Source organism: Entelurus aequoreus, linkage group LG05 (assembly GCF_033978785.1).
Source record: "Entelurus aequoreus isolate RoL-2023_Sb linkage group LG05, RoL_Eaeq_v1.1, whole genome shotgun sequence".
NCBI classification, from domain to species: Eukaryota; Metazoa; Chordata; class Actinopteri; order Syngnathiformes; family Syngnathidae; genus Entelurus; species Entelurus aequoreus.
This window is the reverse complement of record NC_084735.1, coordinates 84,086,677-84,107,295: the sequence shown is the minus strand read 5'-3', so window position 1 is coordinate 84,107,295 and position 20,619 is coordinate 84,086,677. Positions and strand designations below refer to the sequence as shown.

The following is a 20,619-nucleotide window of genomic DNA, read 5'->3' as shown; positions in this document are numbered from 1 at the left end:
TCTTGTATCCAAGTTTGAAAGCCGGAAACGAAGAAAAAAAGCACAGACTGACGAAGCAATCAAACGTTCTTAAGTTAATTTTTATTTATCGTCTGATGGATTGACGTATTGGCTGTCGGCCAAGTCCTATAATAGTATTACATTTCTTAATACCTTTGGACATCACATTTAATGCTTTTAATGCCATTTAAGGTCATAATTTTCACAAAAATCAATTTAATAACTTATAATGCCCTGTGGAAACCCTGTAGTCAAGTTTCGTTATGCCATCTTGTTGTCTCGCGGTTGATTCTTTAGATGGAGTGATAAGAGAAACTAAAAATGAGTAATGCAGAGCGCAAAGATACTGTCAATAAAAACAGGACAAGTCCCTTAGACAGTATGGTAGTTTTTTGGATTTTTTAAACTAAACTAAACTGTAGTCACTATGTAAAGCACTTTGAGTCTCTAGACAAAAGCGCTATAAACCTATAATTCACTTCACTTTACAATGTGGACCACCTTAGCTGCTAACCAGAGCATAGCCATAACTTCCTGGCACTGAAACCCCTGCAAAAAATAAGTTTCTCTACGTTTACATTTTCACACTGTGCATTATTTTGTTACACTTTATTAAGCATTCATTACCTATTCCTTATTTTTGCACTTTCATTTCATGAAGTTATTGTTAAGTGTTCAATGTGATTGTGAAACTTTAACATCGATTGTTTTCCATGTTTGTGTTTACATTTCCTTTCTTTCCCGCCTCGAAAACGGAGAAGATTATGATCAGAGAATGGTTACATCTTAAATACAAATGCTTACATTTAATGTATTTTTCCCCATGTCCCCATTTTATCAACCGATATAAAATATGTATTGTGATACAGTTTTCAGCCGTATCGCCCAGGCCTATATAGGGATGATGTTCGAAACCGGTTCTCACGGTTGTTCGATAAGAAAAGAACCGATTCCATGGACTCAAATCCCTTTTTGAGAACCGGTTCCCGTTATCGAGGCTACTATAGTAAAGAAAAAGAGTTGGTTGTTTATTCGAATCCCGTCCCACAGGAAATGCCCTGTGGGACATCACAGGAAATGACGTAGCTCAGTCATTAGGCGGCAGATACAGAAAGCGGCAAAAATAATGGACCGGAAAAAACGCCTCAAGGCATGGCTTCATTTTACAAAAAAATACGACGAGGAAACTGCAATATGCAATTATTGCCAGGCTTTGCTCTCATGTAAGGGGAGCAGTACAACAAACATGTTGGAAGATGTTCAGGCCGCACATAACCTGAACGTTCGAGAACCGTGTCGTGTCTTCAACACGTGGAGAAGCAGCGACAGAGATGACGAAGCACGCCCCTCTTCCTGTGCTTCAACCTGCACCCCCAGTTCCAGTGATAGTGCCGGTGAGTAACTAACGTTAACTGTTGCCGGTTAATTTCCATATCTGCTCACTTATAGCCTTTAGGCTAAAATAAGGTTACCTCTTATGTCAACCAGGACTGCAGAATTGTTGATTGATGACTGTGGCGTTCTAAGTGACATAGTGTGTGTAGTTAGTATGTTCCAATAGCAGCAGAAGTGCACTTTTTGGAGAGCTGTATTATTTTCAGTTTTTTGCCCAAGGGACTGATTTTATTTAACACTATATTATTATTTATACACCTACAGTGATCACAGAGACAGGTTGTTTTTGTGTTACTGTATATATTTGTTTTTCTGAAAAATCCCACTTAATATACTTTAGGTAACAACAGTCTTTTTTTTTTTTTTTAGGGGGGGTAACAACAGTCAATATTTATTTTATTTTTTTTATAAAATAAAAGTGAGCTTTTGTTAAACTAAATATTGTGTGTGTTTTTTTCATATACAACAACTTATCTGGATTCGATAAGAGAATCGATAAGGAATCAGTTCGATAAGAGGATTTGATAATGGGCTCGAACTCGATAATTTCTTATCAAACATCATCCCTAGGCCTATATGATATTGTCTATATCACAACCCTACAGCCCACTATGGCATAATACACCTCAGATACAAAACACAGCACTTTACCTTTCCTCCACGCCTGGGCTTGGGTGGGTTGCCAGCTCTCACCACCTTGGCGGGACCAATTGACTCTGTGGGATAAAAAAAAAATATGCATGAAGACCAGATGCCAGCTCATAACACTTGAAAGTCACAAAGAGCAGAACTCAAGAGTGTCATACCAGCACACATAACACATGACATTCCATGAACAGCTAAAACAGATATTTTCCGTTTGTGTCATAAGAAATGTGCAACATTATCTTGTGTTTTTAAACAGAACATGGCGATATTGACTTAAGGTATGGGCTGCACAGCTAATCAAAATGTTCTGCTCTGATCTGATTATTAAGATTAAGGATGCAACAAAATGAAAATTGGCCAAAACCAAAGGTTGAAAACCGAAAGACCGGAATAAATGACAATTGCATTTATGTCAATTACGTCAATAAAATCAAGGCACTGCAATTGCACATATTAAAATGTGACCTTCAAAGAATAAATCAATCATAAAATTAGGGCCAGTAATTGACAATTATCATAATATAATAAATAATTATAATAACGGCTTATCCGGGGTTAAAACGATCTCCATGCACACGCGTGTAGTTCCAAAACAGTCTATGTCCACAGGCAAACGCGTACACATTTTCTCCAATCAGAAGCCTGGAAAAGCCGCCACAGCTGACCTGGTGGCATTACGCCTCTGATAATGATGTTTATTGTGATATATAAGAAGTAAAATTACATGTACGTTATCTTTAGAATCAGCTCACACTTACATGGAGCCCAGGAAACATCAATGTTTTTGTAAGTGCCGAAAGCGCGCAGGTGAAAATTAAAATTGTACTCGTGTGGATGAAGAATTCTTTTCAAACCAGAGTAAAGGAAACGTGCATTTTTGTTTCATTTCCAATGTCTGTGAAGCAATGAGTGTGTAAAGGCTCAGTCGTGATTGGACGAGCGATGGGGAGGTAAGGTAAGGGGGGAGGAGGCTTGTGTGTGCGAGAGAAACGTCTGCATTAAACATCACAGTCGGGATGTCGGCAGATAAGGCATACTTGCCAACCTTGAGACCTCCGATATTGGGAGGTGGGGGGGGGGGGGGGGGTGTTTAGGCGCGGTGTGGTCGGGGGGAGGGCGTACTTGACTTTCAGTGAATTCTAGATATATATATATATATTTATTTTTTATTTTTTTTATTTTTTTTATTTTATTATACATATAAATAAAATACTTGAATTTCAGTGTTCTGCAGACTATCCAGTAGATGGCAGTATTGTCCTGTTTAAGAGTGTCACAACATTGCTGTTTACTGCAGACGAACTGCTTTACGGTAGACTAAACGTGACTGCTGTTGTTGTGTGTTGGTACCGCGCTGGGAGGACGTTAATGAAACTGCCTAACAATAAACCCACGTAAGAAACCAAGAACACTCTCTCCTTGTTGTGCACTCTACTCTCTAAAAGCCGTAGATGTTATGACGTCATTGGGCAGGCAAGCTGTTTATATTGTGGGAAAGCGGACGTGAGAACGGCTGTCCCCACTCAGGTCCGCATTGAGCTGGAGGGGGTGTGGCCTCCAGCTCCGGCTGAATACCGGGAGTTTGTCGGGAGAAAATCTCTGCCGGGAGGTTGTCGAGGTTGAATACCGGGATTCTCCCGCTAAAAACGGGAGGGTTGGCAAGTATGAGATAAGGTGAATTGATTTACGTGGACCCCGACTTAAACAAGTTGAAAAACGTATTCGGTTTGTTACCATTTAGTGGTCAATTGTACGGAATATGTACTGTACTGTGCAATCTACTAATAAAAGTTTCAATCAATCAAAGGGCCACAGAATCCAAAAGTGTTGTAAGGCTCTGCTTACTGGTATAAAAAAATACTTTATAACAAATGCTCTGTCTAGAGGCTCTAATCTACCATCAGAAGTCCTAACACCCTTCCTAGGAAAAAGGACGCTGATTTATTAACATTTGTTAAGGCCTGAACATGACTCAGGCCTCAAGCTTAATTTAACGCACTACTCAATGAATCACCATTTAAAGAGCTAAATAATTCATGGGTTCCTGTGAAAGGAACGTAACTACACCTTGGTTAACAGGCATTTGGGTTAGCTGAGCCAAATGTATAAACGTTGTCCTTTACCTGCGGTCAACTCAACTCTCAACGAGCACGTTCGAGATCAGATTGATTTAAGGTTAGACAGTTCAGGGCGTCTGACAAACGTGCAGTTCTTTGGACAGAGCGCTGCCTCTTTGGGACTTACGGTGCTCACAGGAACACAAGCGACAAGCAATCAAACCCTAATACGACACTGCATCACTTTAGTCAAATCTGCAACGGTATTTGACTTATTCCCAAATTACAACATCTTATCCTAAAAATTGGCAAGTGACAGGACACTGCTGCGTTGCACGTACAAATCACAGAGCGACGCTGCGAGAAAAACGTGACGTCAGGACCAAACAGCCACACTAAAAGCATTTAAGCCCGGCCGCGTTGGCAACGAAGGCACATTCCACAACACCGGCGCCTAACAAACGTGAGCTTTGTCTGACTGAATCCCCGCAGGTCTCGGCTTAGAAACGCTGGAATGATCTTTGTCATAAACCCTGCGAATAAACCCGTTCAGCCATTATGCACACAACTCAGTTGGCCCTTTGCCAGGATTTAACATTAAAAGCATCAGTGAGTTCAATAACGATTTGCTAATAAAGTGCTTATTTCTGTGTTCGCCCACCTATTGCCATCTAATTTGTTTCATCGCAACACCATGTTCTTGTTTTTGAGAAGACACCCCATCCCCACAAGGTGCAATGGGGTGCTAATGAGGCAAGAGATCAGGGTTGGTTCATTCAAGCTAGGTTGTGAGTTTAAACCCCAGCCGAGTCATACCAAAGACTATAAAAATGGGATTGACATTGGTGGGCCGCAGACAGTTTTTGGGCTGACGTCAGTGGGACTGCTAGATTAATCGATTTTAAATAGTAACCTATATTACATATGACAATTCCTTGGGCATTCAATCGATCACAACTAAACAGTTTGATTTGTTTTAGAAGACATTTGGACTCTCATCCAAGTATGCTTTATCAGTTCATGCTCATAGATTTAGGTCAGATCTAGTCTTAGACTGTCGTTGGCATTGACACAAGAATTGCTCTTTCGGATTTCAACCCAGTTTTTTTTCCGTACAATAGGTCGGAAGCAGTCTTGCCTGGGCACACCTTCCTTATGTTGGAGTATAAATAGTCAGGGTTTCTGCACCAGTGGACGAGCATGAACTGATGAAGTCTACTAGGATGAGAGACGAAACGTCTTCTAAGACAAATCAAACAGTCCAGTTGCGATTGATTGAAAGCTTTGAGAATGCAATGACATGGATGAATGACAACACCCATAAACATATTTATTATGATGTTAAAAAAAATTAAAATCCTTGAATTGATATTACTCTCTATCATGACTGGTGCCTCCAAGCGAGGCGTTTCCTTCCTACGAGAGTGCAAGCATGCTGCACATATGTTAACCAGTGATGGTCAAAGTGGGTTTTTTCTATGGACCCTTAGAACATTGTTAAAATTAAACAAGAAACCCATCAAAAGTAAAAAAAAAAAAAAAAAAAAAAAAAACACAAAAAAAGACTATGTAATGAGAAATGGTAGAAATGATACAAATAATGAAAAAAAGTTTAAGATTGGTCTTAAAATATAAATAAAGGTTTAACCTCTCTATTATCATATTTCATAACAAATAACCCAATGATGTCCGCAACCCCCACCACTCTGTTGTTCTCTGTAGTTTACCAAAAAAAATGGAAGCCGTAATGCAAACTTTTAGTTTTCAGAGAAAAAAAATCTGGATTTTATTTTAGCCTAAAATCATGCGGCATATTTTAGATAAAAACAAACACAACGCACAATTAAAAATTACACAAAAAAACTAAACAGGAAATGTCCCAAATCCTAAACAAACAAAAATGTACAAATACCCGTGCATTTTAGGTTTGCTCTCACTCAGTTCACAGAGTGGCTTTTGAGCAGGTGTTATTAAATATGTACGTATGCACGTTTGCAAAATAGGGGTGTAACAATTAGTTTTAACGATACGATTCGATATTTGTACCGTAGTTGCCGATACGATTCAGGGAAGATCAAATATTTTTTTAGAACGATACGATCCGAAACGATTCAGTGGGTTTCAATTGATTCAGTAAATGTTTAGCAAAAAAAAACAAAGCAGTGTGAGTGTGAAATAATTACTGTACTGGTTACTGGATACTGCAGGTGAAGTTCCCTATATTCCTGTTATTTCTTGGAAGGGGATTAGCTATAAATGATTTATGGACAACAATTAACAGTCAATGCATTCATATCTTTTTTTAATAAAGTGCAACCAACACTTTAGGTTGACTTAAGAGGAAACCTTGTCTAATTACATTTTCAACCTTCAGGCAATTTTCAATAAAATTACAGTAACCAACAATTTAGCTGTAGATTTACCTGCTAAATTAAGTTTACAGTATCTGTTCTCCGCCCTGTATGCCCTCTCATCCCTGATGATGGCGTCGGCCCCTCGCTTCCTAATTTCCATAGCCCCCTTCATCCATCTCTGTTATTTATTTCTGATGAAATGCTTTTTCTTTGACTGCCAGTTGTTGTCGCTTCATGTTGTTGTGTTCCGGAAGTCGGTGCGCCACCGTAACTTGCTCTGCTGTCACGCCCTCAGTGGCCTAAAATTGTGTTGCGGCTTTACATTATTGTGTTGTGTCGTTTGTCTTTGTTTTGGCTTTTGCAATCCTGCTGTAGCTGTAAGGTTTTGTGTTGAAATGTATGATATTGTCTTGTGGCGTTTGCATTTGCTATTCTTCACGACCATCGTAGGTTGCCGTCATTTTTGTTTTGATGACATCATAGACAGGTGAAGAGTATTATGTTTAGCTTAATTTTATTTATTTTTAAGTTCTAAACTTCATTGAAAGTCTGCTCTTATTAAATCTAATGTCTTCCTCTTTGTAGTATCGAAAAATATCGACCCTTTTAAAACTGTTTTAGATCGATACTTATCTAAGGCGAACTTGCTGAGCACAGATCGATATACTTAAAAAATTAGGAATATTAGATTTTTAGATTTATACGATATATATTTAGATTCATCTATACGTTGCACCTTACCTCCTGCCTGTTATTACTGTACCAAAGCATCGTTCAACCCATCCATCTGGACTGTTCCACATGTTTTTTCACTATGCTTTCTGTAACCAACCGGACCAAACTCACACGCATTGCAAACATAGCCGCTAAAATCATCGGCCTACCCACACCCAACATTTCAGATCTAAACCACAGGTCCATCATTCGACTGGAAAATACAATAATCCAGGATATGACTCACCCACTACACCAATACATCATCCCACTACCATCAGGTCGCAAATACAGAACTAGGGCTGGGCGATATGGCCTTTTTTTAATATCTCGATATTTTTAGGCCATATCGCGCGATACACGATATATATCTCGATATTTTGCCTTAGTCTTGAATGAACACTTGATGCATATAATCACAGCAGTATGATGATTCTATGTGTCTACATTAAAACAATCTTGTTCATACTGCATTAATATATGCTCATTTTAAACTTTCATGCAGAGAGGGAAATCACAACTAAGTCAATTGACCAAAACTGTATTTATTAATTAAACAGTTATTAAGCAGTGGCACAAACATTCATGTCATTTCAAAACCGAAAGTGCAAGATTGTCAGAGACATTTTAAAACAAGCTATTAGGGCACTTTTGTGCATGATGTCACTAAGATGACAAATCAAAACAACACTAAATTAAAGTGCACTTTTTGTACAGAACGCCACTACAATAGTTTAAAACAAATAAAGTGCACTTTTGTGCATGATGTCACACAAGATATTTCAATAACTGTCAAATAAAAATGAGCTGCATAATAGGAAATCAAATAGTGTATGTCCTTCGCTATGTGGTAGGTTCCGGCGGACGTTATCTCCTTATGTCGTTTTTTTTTTTCATACGGTGTTGATGTGGAAATGGTTGCCTCGGCATTTTGTTGGTGTGGGGAGCGAACCTGCAACCCTCAGGTTTCTGGCACGGCCGCACTACCCACCTCGCCATACCGCCCCGTAGCAACGCTTTTGCTCCCCACTTGACAAATGACGGTTGTCTGTTCGACATATTCCCACTTGACGCCAAACCACCGCCAGACGATGGACCCCCTGCTGTTTTTCTTGGGAATTAATTCTTCCTTAATTTGTTACCAGATTCGCACTCTCTCTCGTATTACCACTCGCACCACAGCTAACGTTACCCATGCCGCTACCTCTCTGCTCCGCGAGGGCGTAAACGTATGTGATGTATGTAAGAAGGTGCGCTTGTTTATGTCTCTGTGAGAAGGAGAGACTAGAAAGAGTGAGAAGAGCCAGTAGTGTAATGCCTGCAGCTAAAAGCAACTGCGTGAGAACGTATACTCTAATATCACGATATAGTTATTTTCTTTATCGCACTGAGACAAACCCGCGATATATCGATTATATCGATATATCGCCCAGCCCTATACAGAACTCAGTGTTTCCCACACATTCATTTATTTGTGGCGGCCCGCCACGAAAGAATTACGTCCGCCACAAAGAAAAAATAATAATAATAATAATTTTTTTTTTTTTTTTTTTGTCCTGTCCAGCTTCCCAGGCAAATCATATAGTTGATGTAGATGCCCATAGAGGCTGTTCAGATTTACTTTACAAAAGAGAAGTGTAGGATACTTCTCTTGTTGCCTTATTTGTATTTGACCACTACTGTTTTCTGTTTATTTGTTACTGACTGTGGCAGGACACCTCTGCCTCTGTTTCACTTTATGTTGCTGGTAAATAATATGGTTGTAGTAGTAGGCTAAAGTTAAATGATTTAGTATGCACTAATTAAAGGGGCAGAGCTTTCAGAGACATTTTAGCTTTTATATTTTATAAGATATATTTTTTGTAAGAACCACAATTAATAAATATATTTCAGTGAATAACTTTTTGTTCAAATCTGTATATAAATATGTACATAAAGTGTTGTAATTATATTGTAAAATGGATGGATGGATGGACGTTTAAAACTAAACTGTTTTTATTAATTAGTATGTATACATTTTTTGAGCCTTTTTAGAGAAAATCATATCATTGTAGTACATTATGCAAATTACTCGATGATGTCATGGTGACCACGCCCATATCCACGCCCCCACCGCCACAGGTATCTTGGCAGTTTATGAGAAACACTGCAGAACTATCTAATTCCGGAGGGCCTGCCTCGGGAAAAGCCTTATCCCTGCAGCTGTAGCCGCCCTAAACAGCAGGCCCGGCTGACCTGTCTGACAAGCCTGTAAATGTGTCGGTCATGTATGATGTCTTTTTGTTATTTTTGTTCGTGATGTGTAATGTCTATTGTTCAAATGTACGGCAGTGAAAATGAATTTCCCCAACGGGGACCAATAAATCTGAATCTAATATAAATTGATCTATCGATTTATCAATCAATAGTTACGCCCCTATTTCAAAACATACTATGTATGTTTTGCCTTTTGCTTTCAAAAATGTGGATTAGTTGCTATTTTATCTGTACCATATTTATATTCATCGTGTGTATATATATATATATATATATATATATATATATATATATATATATATATATATGTGTGTGTGTGTGTGTGTATAGTTATATCAATGTGCCTGTTATTCCTTATCTATTTGAACTATTTTCAATCATTTCTTTACTTCTATTATTTTGTTTTGTATTGCATGTCTGCACCAAAGGAGCTGCTTTTAATTTCATTGTACAAGCTTACAGTGACAATAAAAGGCGTTCTATTATATTGCAGTATATTCTATTCCTGCGTTGATCTACATTGGATTGATTTTGAGGTTATTTAATGAATAAAAATGTAAAGAATATTAAAGTGACCCCCCACACACTTGCAATTGTTTATGCACCCCTCCATGGGAAAGGTTTGGCCACACTTGGGCGGGGCTAAACGAGCTGTGACGCAGTTTTCAAACCAAAAAGGAGATAAGACCAAAAAGAGTCGAGAACATCAAAGAAAACAACAGTATAATAACAATATCAGTGTTTTTGATCCAACGTGTTGTGGTCAGTGAGTGGACCAACGTGATTTTTCATGTGCCTTCCCCTCCTCCGCGCTTTTGAATACGCAGGACAGGACGAGGCAGTTGTGGTCTGCCCGAGGCAACCATTAACATTTGTTAGCCACCACCCCCGCTAGTTGAAGTCAAGCCTTCTGTCGCCTGCTGTTTCCGTCAATACTCCATTCATCATCTACTTAGCATTATCTCCAACTTGTCTGATGGCAAGTAAGAGACACTGCCGCCCCATGGCCAGCGGCACAGACGTCAGCGTAGGTCCACATGGCTATCGCTTGTGCCACGTCGCCTTTGCGGGCTTAGGTCAACAAATTGGCCGTGTTGGGAAAGCAGCTCAGTCTCCTCCCCCAGCAAACACTGATTCAACAGTCCAGTACAGTTTGAAATGCTAAACTTCAAATTTCAAGCAACCCATTAACTCAATTCAGCGTTTATAGCACCACACTTTGACATTCCAGCCATGTAGCACGCATGCACTTTGAAGCCATTCCAGCAAACAGCAACTATTGTTCAACGCCGCATCAACTGACCACGCAACAAAGCATATATGCTGTGTCCTTTTCCACAGCATTGTACTTTCCAGCTCGGAAAATCTTCGGTTCAATACATTTTCAGTACACTAACCCTTCTTACAACTAGGTAGCGATGGTATCAATACCCGATTGCAACGTTAACGGTAGTAACCAGACCAAAATACTTCTACATATAAGTAAGGATGTGCCGGTCGATTGCCCACCAATCAATATCACCCGATTTTCGTGAAAAGGTACGTGATCGGCCATTGCCAATTAATTAATTTTTTAATGTCGACCACTCTGGTGGACGAGCAGCTAATTATGAGTCTCCATACACATGTTGCATTGTATTTGTCCTGGGAAATCGGAATTTCCAAGTTTCTAGTTTGCTCTAAATATAAATAACCTTTAAAAATATCCAGTAATAGCTCTTCTGATTATTTTACATCAGCCATAAACGATGGATTATTAAACGTTTACATACGGTACAGGGTTTCCCCTAAACCGCCAAGATATTTGTGGCATTGAGGGTGTGGTTATGGGCGTGGTCACAATGATGCCATAGACTAATTTGCATAATTAGGTACTTATTTATTTAAACATACATTTGTTTTTATTAATTAGTATAAACATTTCTATTTTTTTAATCAATTTGCCATATTTTCAATTGTTGCTGCTTTTTGTACAAGGTACTTTGTTGAGATTTTTTCAAGTGCTTACAGACTATTAATGACTTTTTTTAATTGAAAAACAACTAGCAACAAATCTAGCATCTTCTTCTGGTGCTGTTATAGAATGTAAGCTAGCAGAAGCTAGCTTACCTCTTGTCGTAGCTAGCTTACCTCTTGCCGTAGCTGGCTTACTGCTTATGCCGTCGCAAGACGATGCGTACAACGCTAGAAAAACAGTTCCTCTGTGTTCGCTCTTACAGAAACAATGTCGCAACAGCTTTGTTATTATACAGGTTACGGAACGTAAAGGAAATATTTTAATGTGATTTAAAGGCAGAATGGTTTGTTCCCATTAGCTGCGTTGCCACCCGCCAAGAACAAGACAATTTTTACAAATTAAAAAGAAAAAAAAAAAACTTTTGTCTTCTAGTCTCTCATCAGGATTGTGAATAGGCAAAATTCCAAAAAAAAAGTGCAGTTATCCTTTAAACGATCCCATCTGTGAAAGAATGTAAGCTTGTAGTCTGGAGCGCCCTAAAAATGGCTTAACCTCTTAAGGCCGAAGCTGTTTGTTTACACGCTTTTTTAAATTTCTCTTTGCTATTTGGGCTTATTGGACCCTAATTAGAATAAAAACTAAGAATCATCTTTTAATATGATGTACTTAGTCCATAAGTACACAAACGTGTACTTCATGTTTAGTGGCATGCTAATTCTTATTTTTACACTTTTTTTTCCAAATTCCATTGCATGTTATACTCCTCTGACACCACCAGATGGCAGTATAAGTGTCCACATAAGTGGCCATAAGACCCCAAATCAGTAGTGTACACAATTCTGGAAATAAGAGCTAAAAGTGGCTGTACAAGCATGTGGCCACTAAGACTTTAGAGGTTTTAATGCAAGGGTTCTTAAGATTTTTGACTTTGGGGCCCACTCCAATGTCAACACTGAATTAGTCACCTTACTGTTGATTTTAATCATATTCAATAAGTAAGTGTTTACAGACTATTAATGACTTCTTTTTTTTTTTTTAATTAAAAACAACTAGCAACAAATCTAGCATCTTCTTCTGGTGCTATTACAGAATGTACTCGTGTTTAGAGACTCGACTTCTGTCCTTCGATGTGCCTGACGAAAGAGGCTGAAGCGAGCATGACGTCATGGACTTTCTCTTTTTAAAAGGCGCCACTACCTCTTAATAGTTGCACATTATGTAGATGGCTGTACACGCAACTATATCTGCAATATTTATAAAAAATGATGTCCACATTGCAGACATGTTGACATCCTCAAGTCTTTTTTCGGTGGTCAAGTTTTCGGTACATCACTTGTCAATAGTGCGCAAATAATAGGCAATATATTTATATAAATTCCTACTGACCAGCTAATGTTAATGTTTTATGTTTGTGTTGTTTGGATTTGATGTCAGTTTTTCCCATGTCTACAAACACACCGTCCGAGCCTGAATTGTGATTGGCAGAGAATGAGGAAGCGTTGTGTGTCGGGCAGGGAAGCGAAGACTCGAGGAATTTTCATGGGAGGTAAAACCTGTTGGAATTGTGCCGTTGATTGTTATCATAAGATTGGTAATAAAAATTGCGTCTGACTTTGTGTGATTTCTTCTGGGGGCTGGAATATGTTATATGACTTTCATTTGTTTTCAAGTAAAAAAGAAAAGGAAAAAAAAGCCAATTACATTAATGGGAAACCCTGTGGTAACATTACTGTAGTTCATGTGGTATATTCATTCTACATCTCTTGCAATAGCATTGGTGTTTCCTCTTAATCCACTGTGTTTTGGATTTTTAAATTTTTTTATTTACCGACCCTGCCTTCTCCGGGTCAAAACTCCGGTTTGCTTGTTTTTTTTTATATAAAGTATCGCTTTCGGCCGGTGTTTTGTTTTGTTTATATTTGCCGGGTCAAATTTCCATCCCAGTTTATTGCGTTTTTATTGGTCGTCTTCAAAGTAATTAATTTTCCGGTACAACTTCTTACATTTTGATTCACGGAAAGTTTTATCAATCACAAATACTGCCTCAGTTTGCACTCGGACAACTTTACCGCATGGTAAATACTAAGGTAAAAGTCCACCTTTTTAACTTCATCCTGTGCCATGTCACCAGTAAATTAGTTGTTTCAGTCTTTGTGAGTCCATGGAAACTTCCCTTTTATCTCCCGCTGGATCGACATCGTTCGCGGATGGAGACAGGCTACTGTTAGCTTCAAGCTAACCAGCATTATTTTCCACTTTGAAAAATATTTTGCATATTTTGTGTGTTTGCCATAAAGAGAACAATTTTCTTTGACAAAAAGAGCAGAAAACGAACAAACAAAAAAACAACATAAAAAAAAAAAAAAAAACTAGGAATTGACGAATAGATCTGAAGTTCATGTAGACTGGAGATTTAAGCGTTAAATAAATAATGTATGTATGCCCTGGCACACGATTATCATACTTTCATGACCGAAGCAAAACACTTTTTACACTTTTATACTGAAATAAATAAACCTACAACCTATTAAATAAAAATATAGAAAAAAATACTGGCAGCGGTAAAGTTTAGATCCATGAAGGAAAGAAGAAAGTGAATGAATGTTTTATAACTGAATACATTTACATATGCATACAAATTTGTTTTCTTTTGTATATATTTTTTTATGAATTAAGTAACATTTATGACAACCTTTTTCTTAACACAATATAGAATGTGAGATCTAACAGGATAATGCATACATTTATCATTGGTTTTCAAAACGCTTACAATCAATCAATCAATCAATCAATGTTTATTTATATAGCCCTAAATCACAAGTGTCTCAAAGGGCTGTACAAGCCACAACGACATCCTCGGTACAGAGCCCACATACGGGCAAGGAAAACTCACCCCAGTGGGACGTCAATGTGGATGACTATGAGAAACCTTGGAGAGGACCGCATATGTGGGTAACCCCCCCCCAAAAAGAGGGACCCCAAAAATTTACTGTGGGACCCCATTTTTATGACTTGATTGTGATGACCCATTTTGAAAATTTCTAGCGCCAACATTGCAGACAATATACTTTGTTGGCAGAAGAAACAATGTTCTGGCTTCTTATGAGCCATATTATTTTTGAGTCTTTGTATACATTTACCTTCTTCCATTTTGATTTGTAAAGGTTTTAAAGTGTTTATTAATAATTAAGGCAAAAACGCGTGTTGCATGTCTGATTGATGTGACATCACTTCCTGTTGTAGACGCCTTTGTGTCATATTTCTCCAAGTATAGATATGTGGTAAGAGAGCACAGTCTGTAGGTTCAATGTACACAATTGAATATTTTAGTTGTTTAGTCAGTAATGTGGTTGTACAACTTTAGATTGTGGTATGTGGTTCAACAGGGAAAGTGAAGTGAAGTGAAGTGAATTACATTTATATAGCGCTTTTTCTCAAGTGACTCAAAGCGCTTTACATAGTGAAACCCAATATCTAAGTTACATTCAAACCAGTGTGGGTGGCACTGGGAGCAGGTGGGTAAAGTGTCTTGCCCAAGGACACAACGGCAGTGACTAGGATGGCGGAAGCGGGGATCGAACCTGCAACCCTCAAGTTGCTGGCACGGCCGCTCTACCAACCGAGCTATACCGCCCCACAAAGACAATGCTCTTGTATAATGTTAGCATTCTAGCTACCTCGCCAGCCATTAGCTTGCTGACTTTTTTTCTCCAGTAAATGAGCAGTATCATTGGTCTACGAGTTTATCGAAGGGTGGTTATCAATCACGGTTTTACGATTGTTTTAATTTAAAACGGTAATATTAACTGTTGGGAGTTTTACCGCGGTTTATCATTAATACTGTTAACAGGGCTGGGCGATATATCGAATATACTCGATATATCGCAGGTTTGTTTCTGTGCCATATAGAAATTGACCATATCGTGATATTCGAGTGTACGTTCTCACGCAGTTGCTTTTAGCTGCGGGCATTACACTACAGGCTCTTCTCACTCTTTCTTGTCTATGCTTCTCACAGTGACATAAAACAAGCGCACCTTCTTACATACGTCACATACGTATACGCCCTCACGGAGCAGAGAGGTAGCAGCATGGATAACGTTAGCTGTGGTGCGAGTGGTAATACAAGAGAAAGAAGGTGCGAATCTGGTAACAAATGAAGGAAGAATTAATTCCCAAGAAAAACAGCAGGGGGTCCAACGTCTGGCGGTGGTTTGGCTTCAAGCGGGAATATGTCGAACAGACAACCGTAATTTGTCAAGTGTGGGGCAAAAGCGTTGCTACAAAAAGTAGAATTACTGCTAATATGTAGCATCATTTGAAAAGTCACCCGCTAGAGAATGAAGAGTGCTTGAAACTCCGCATGTCAACATCTCCGGTCGGTGCCACACCAACAACATGCCAAGGCAACCATTTCCACATCAACATCGTATGAAAAAACTAGTCAACAACAGAAGGAGATAATGTCCGCAGGAACCTACCACATAGCGAAGGACATACACTATTTGATTTCCTATTATGCAGCTCATTTTTATTTGACACTTATTGAAATATCTTGTGTGACATCATGCACAAAAGTGCACTTTATTTGTTTTAAAACATTGTAGTGTGTACAAAAAAAGTGTACTTTAATTTAGTGTTGTTTTGATATGTCATCTTAGTGACATCATGCACAAAAGTGCACTAATAGCTTGTTTTTAAATGTCTCTGACAATCTTGCACTTTCTGTTTTGAAATGACATGAATGTTTTTGCCACTGCTTAATAACATACAGTTTTGGTCAATTGACTTAGTTGTGATTTCCCTCTCTGCATGAAAGTTTTAATGAGCATATATTAATGCAGTATGAACAAGAATGTTTTAATGTAGACACATAGAATCCTCATACTGCTGTGATTATATGCATCAAGTGTTCATTCAAGACTAAGGCAAAATATCGAGATATATATCGTGTATCGTGACATGGCCTAAAAATATTGCGGAATTAAAAAGAGGCCATATCGCCCAGCCCTAACTGTTAATCATTACATCCTAACTTCAAAAAGACTCAAACACGGCAGAGATTGGATGGTTTGGTGAGCTCATTGAGAACTACAGACGACCTGTGTACAAGTTTCTTGTGCTCCGTTCCTTTCCTAGCGGAAAAAAAAGACGTGTATTTCACTGAGCAGGCAGTGTAAATGACGATTGTGAGATTCTAGTGAGAAGTGAAGAAAGGAGGGGGAGCCTGTCCGCAAAACCCAAATATGGAGGGAACAGTCGATGAGCAACTGCAGATGGTGGAGTCACACGATCACGTGACCATACCACAGACGTTGTTAGTTTTCAGCTGCAAAGTGTGACTGCAGTGTATCCCCTATGTCACGGGTGTCAAACTCAAGGCCCGGGGGCCAGATGTGGTCCGCCACTCCGTTTTATTTGGCCCTAAAACGTCTGGAAATAATATGTATCAAAGTACTGTAACTTTTCTTACTAAATGTATTCTTTCTGTTTTTGGAGGGGAAAAAAAAATATGCGTAACTAAATATTGTCTAGTTTATGCAAAAATATAATATCGAACTTTCAAACAATTTAAAAAAAAATAGAAATAAATACCAATAATGATTTCAAAGCAAGATATCCATCAAATTGTGCAATGTAAAAGTAGCAATAGATTTCATGGTAAAAATGTGAATTGTGGTTTTTACAGCATTTTTCTCTAAATGAAAAAAACTTTTTTTTACTGTAATAAACTGTGGTGCCGTTTTGGCATTTACAGTAATACACCGAAAAAATTTACAGTTGTTGATTTGGGGTTGGAAAAAAAAAAAACAATTGAGGTTTTTATTATTTTACAGTAAAATAACTACTTTTCGGACTATAAGTCGCAGTTTTTTTTCATAGTTTGGCCGGGGCTGCGACTTATAGTCAGGAGCGACTTATGTGTGAAATTATTAACACATTACCGTAAAATATCAAATAATATTATTTAGCTCATTCACGTAAGAGACTAGACGTATAAGATTTCATGGGATTTAGGAGTGACAGATTGTTTGGTAAACGTATAGCATGTTCTATATGTTATAGTTATTTGAATGACTTACCATAATATGTTACGTTAACATACCAGGCACGTTCTCAGTTGGTTATTTATGCCTCGTATAACGTACACTTATTCAGCCTGTTGTTCACTATTCTTTATTTATTTTAAATTGTCTTTCAAATGTCTATTCTTGGTGTTGGCTTTTATCAAATAAATTTCCCCCAAAAATGCGACTTATACTCCAGTGCGACTTATATATGTTTATCCCTTCTTTATTATGCATTTTCGGCCGGTGCGACTTATACTCCGGAGCGACTTATACTCCGGAGCGACTTATAGACCGAAAAATACGGTAAGTAAAATTCTGGCAACTGAGCTGCCTTTTTTCTTTACCATAAAAACAGCAGTATTGTTTTTCCATTTACAGTAATATACACTACATTTTAAGGTGAAATTAATGCAACTTACCATTTTTTTTTTTTTCATTTTAGTTTTGAAAAAAATCTACCAATAAAATGCATAAAAAATTGAGTAATAATAGCATTCATTGTTAGAAGCGGCCCTCTGGGGCCACACATAACTGCGATGTGGCCCTGCGACTTTGACACCTCTGCCCTTTTCAAACTGCCACATCATTTTATACAGCCCATGAAAGCCTCTTTCTTACTAAATGTATTTCTTTTTTGTGTTTTGACTAAATAAAAATAAAAGTACTTGGGATGTAACAGTATCAAAATCTCACGGTACGTTATCAGGGTATTAAGGCCACGGTACGATATTATTTTGGTAAATGGTCGTCTTGGGAAACGCTCGAGAAAAAAGTGGTGCGCTTTGCTTTGCAGAAAGCAGATTTTCTTACCTCCGCCAAAGAGGTGATGTTTTCACCAGGGTTTCTTTGTTAGCAACATAACTCAAACAAACAAGGTTTGATACAATTTTCAAAAAACATCCAAAACACAATTCGTATTATCTACTACGAACATTCACTTGCTGCTCAGGGTGATTAGATGCCAGGATTTTGTTGTTTACGTGCAGCGCAGATGTAGTTTATTTTAAAACCCCTAAAGCAAGTTTGTTTGATACAGTCTCACCATTATTGTGAAAACTTTGAAACCGCAATACTGCGGTATCTACAATACTGTTACAAAACCTAAAATGAAACTGCCTGCAATTGCATAGCTTTTAAACGTTATTATCCAACACTGCCACAATTTGTTACGTTCTGGTGTATTTCTAGATCCGGGGATGCAGAGACGGCAGGCAGGTGCATGGAAAACGCAGAAAACACAAAAAAACCCCAAAGACATGCAGCTATGATGTGAAAAAAAAAAAAGCAAACAGGTGTGAAGTGCAACTCCGCCCACAGAACAGAGCTGGCATAGAAATCATCCTGATTGCCAATCAGGGACATGTGCGAGCCAGTGTCCAGACCAGAGGAGTGGTAGTAAATAGAAGCAAACAGGAAGTGGAAACAAAAATGAAAAGAGCGCTGGACAAGAAATTATATAAAATACAAGAAACTAAGTATTACCAATGATATTATATTATCATACATTACAAACATTCTTTCTTGTTAAAGTAAAAATAAATACTTGAATACCTGCTTAACTTATGATTTCAAAGCAAGTTATCGGTTTAACTGAATATATTTTACAGTAAAAAAAAACTGGCAGCTCAGTCGGCAGAATTTTACCGTAAAAAACATCTTTCCATGTAAAAACTAGAGATGTCCGATAATATCGGACTGCCGATATTATCGGCCGATAAATGCTTTAAAATGTGATATCGGAAATTATCGGTATCGGTTTCAAAAAGTAAAATTTATGGCTTTTTAAAACACTGCTGTACGGAGTGGTACACGGACGTAGGGAGAAGTACAGAGCGCCAATAAACCTTAAAGGCACTGCCTTCGCGTGCCGGCCCAGTCACATAACTTCTACGGCTTTTCACACACACAACTGAATGCAAGGCATACTTGGTCAACAGCCATACAGGTCACACTGAGGGTGGCCGTATAAACAACTTTCACGCTGTTACAAATATGCGCCACACTGTGAACCCGCACCAAACAAGAATGACAAACACATTTTGGGAGAACATCCGCACCGTAACACAACATAAACCCAACAGAACAAATACCCAGAACCCCTTGCAGCACTAACTCTTCCGGGACACTACAATATACACCCCCGCTATATATCGGTATCGGTTGATTTCGGAATCGGTAATCAAGAGTTGGACAATATCGGATATCAGCAAAAAAGCCATTATCGGACATCGCTAGTAAAAACCAAAGTACATTTAACGCTAAATTCTGGCGTTTTTTACCACTACATCCGCTTCAGTGTTTCCCACACATTCATTTATTTGTGGCGGCCCGCCACGAAAGAATTAAGGCCGCCACAAAAAAAATATATATATATATTTTATTTTTTGGGTCCTGTCAAGCTTCTCAGGCAAATCATATAGTTGATGTAGATGCCCATATCGGCTGTTCAGATTTACTTTACAAAAGAGAAGTGTAGGATCAAGATTTTTGGAGCTCTATGTTCAGACGTTTGATGAAGCTTTGTGTCTATCTACCACCACTACTGTTTTCTGTTTATTAGTTACTGACTGTGGCAGGACACCTCTGCCTCTGTTTCACTTTATGTTGCTGGTAAATAATATGGTTGTAGTAGTAGGCTAAAGTTAAATGATTTAGTATGCAGTAATTAAAGGGGCAGAGCTTTAAGACACATTTTAGCTTTTATATTTTTATAAGATATATTTTTTGTAAGAACCACAATGAATAAATATATTTCAGTGAATAACTTATTGTTCAAATCTGTATATAAATATGTACATAAAGTGTTGTAATTATATTGTAAAATGGATGGATGGATGGACGTTTAAAACAAAACTGTTATTATTAATTAGTAAGTATACATTTTTTGAGCCTTTTTAGAGAAAATCATATCAGTGTAGTAAATTATGCAAATTACTCGATGATGTCATGGTGACCACGTCCATAGCCACGCCCCCACTGCCACAAGTATCATGGCAGTTTATGGGAAACACTGCGCTTCTTTTTTTTTTTTTTTTTACAGTATGTAAAATAAATGTATAGTAATAAAATGCATCAGTAATTGTGTGGTCAAATCCTGAGGTGAATCAATTTGAAACATTTATATTTGTTTATATTTCACTTTCAAGCCAAAACTGTGACGAGACACC

General features: G+C 38.1%; 1 protein-coding gene across 4 annotated transcripts in view; it reads right to left on the bottom strand.

Moving 5' to 3' along the window:
• larp1 (La ribonucleoprotein 1, translational regulator) overlaps nucleotides 1-20,619 on the bottom strand; it is a 107,099-nt gene that overhangs the window by 72,724 nt on the left and 13,756 nt on the right. For all 4 annotated transcript variants that reach the window (XM_062049100.1, XM_062049099.1, XM_062049101.1 and 1 more), the window contains exon 2: nucleotides 2,047-2,111. In XM_062049100.1, coding sequence (XP_061905084.1) covers nucleotides 2,047-2,111 — 65 coding nt within the window. The remainder of the gene's footprint in view (nucleotides 1-2,046; nucleotides 2,112-20,619) is intronic.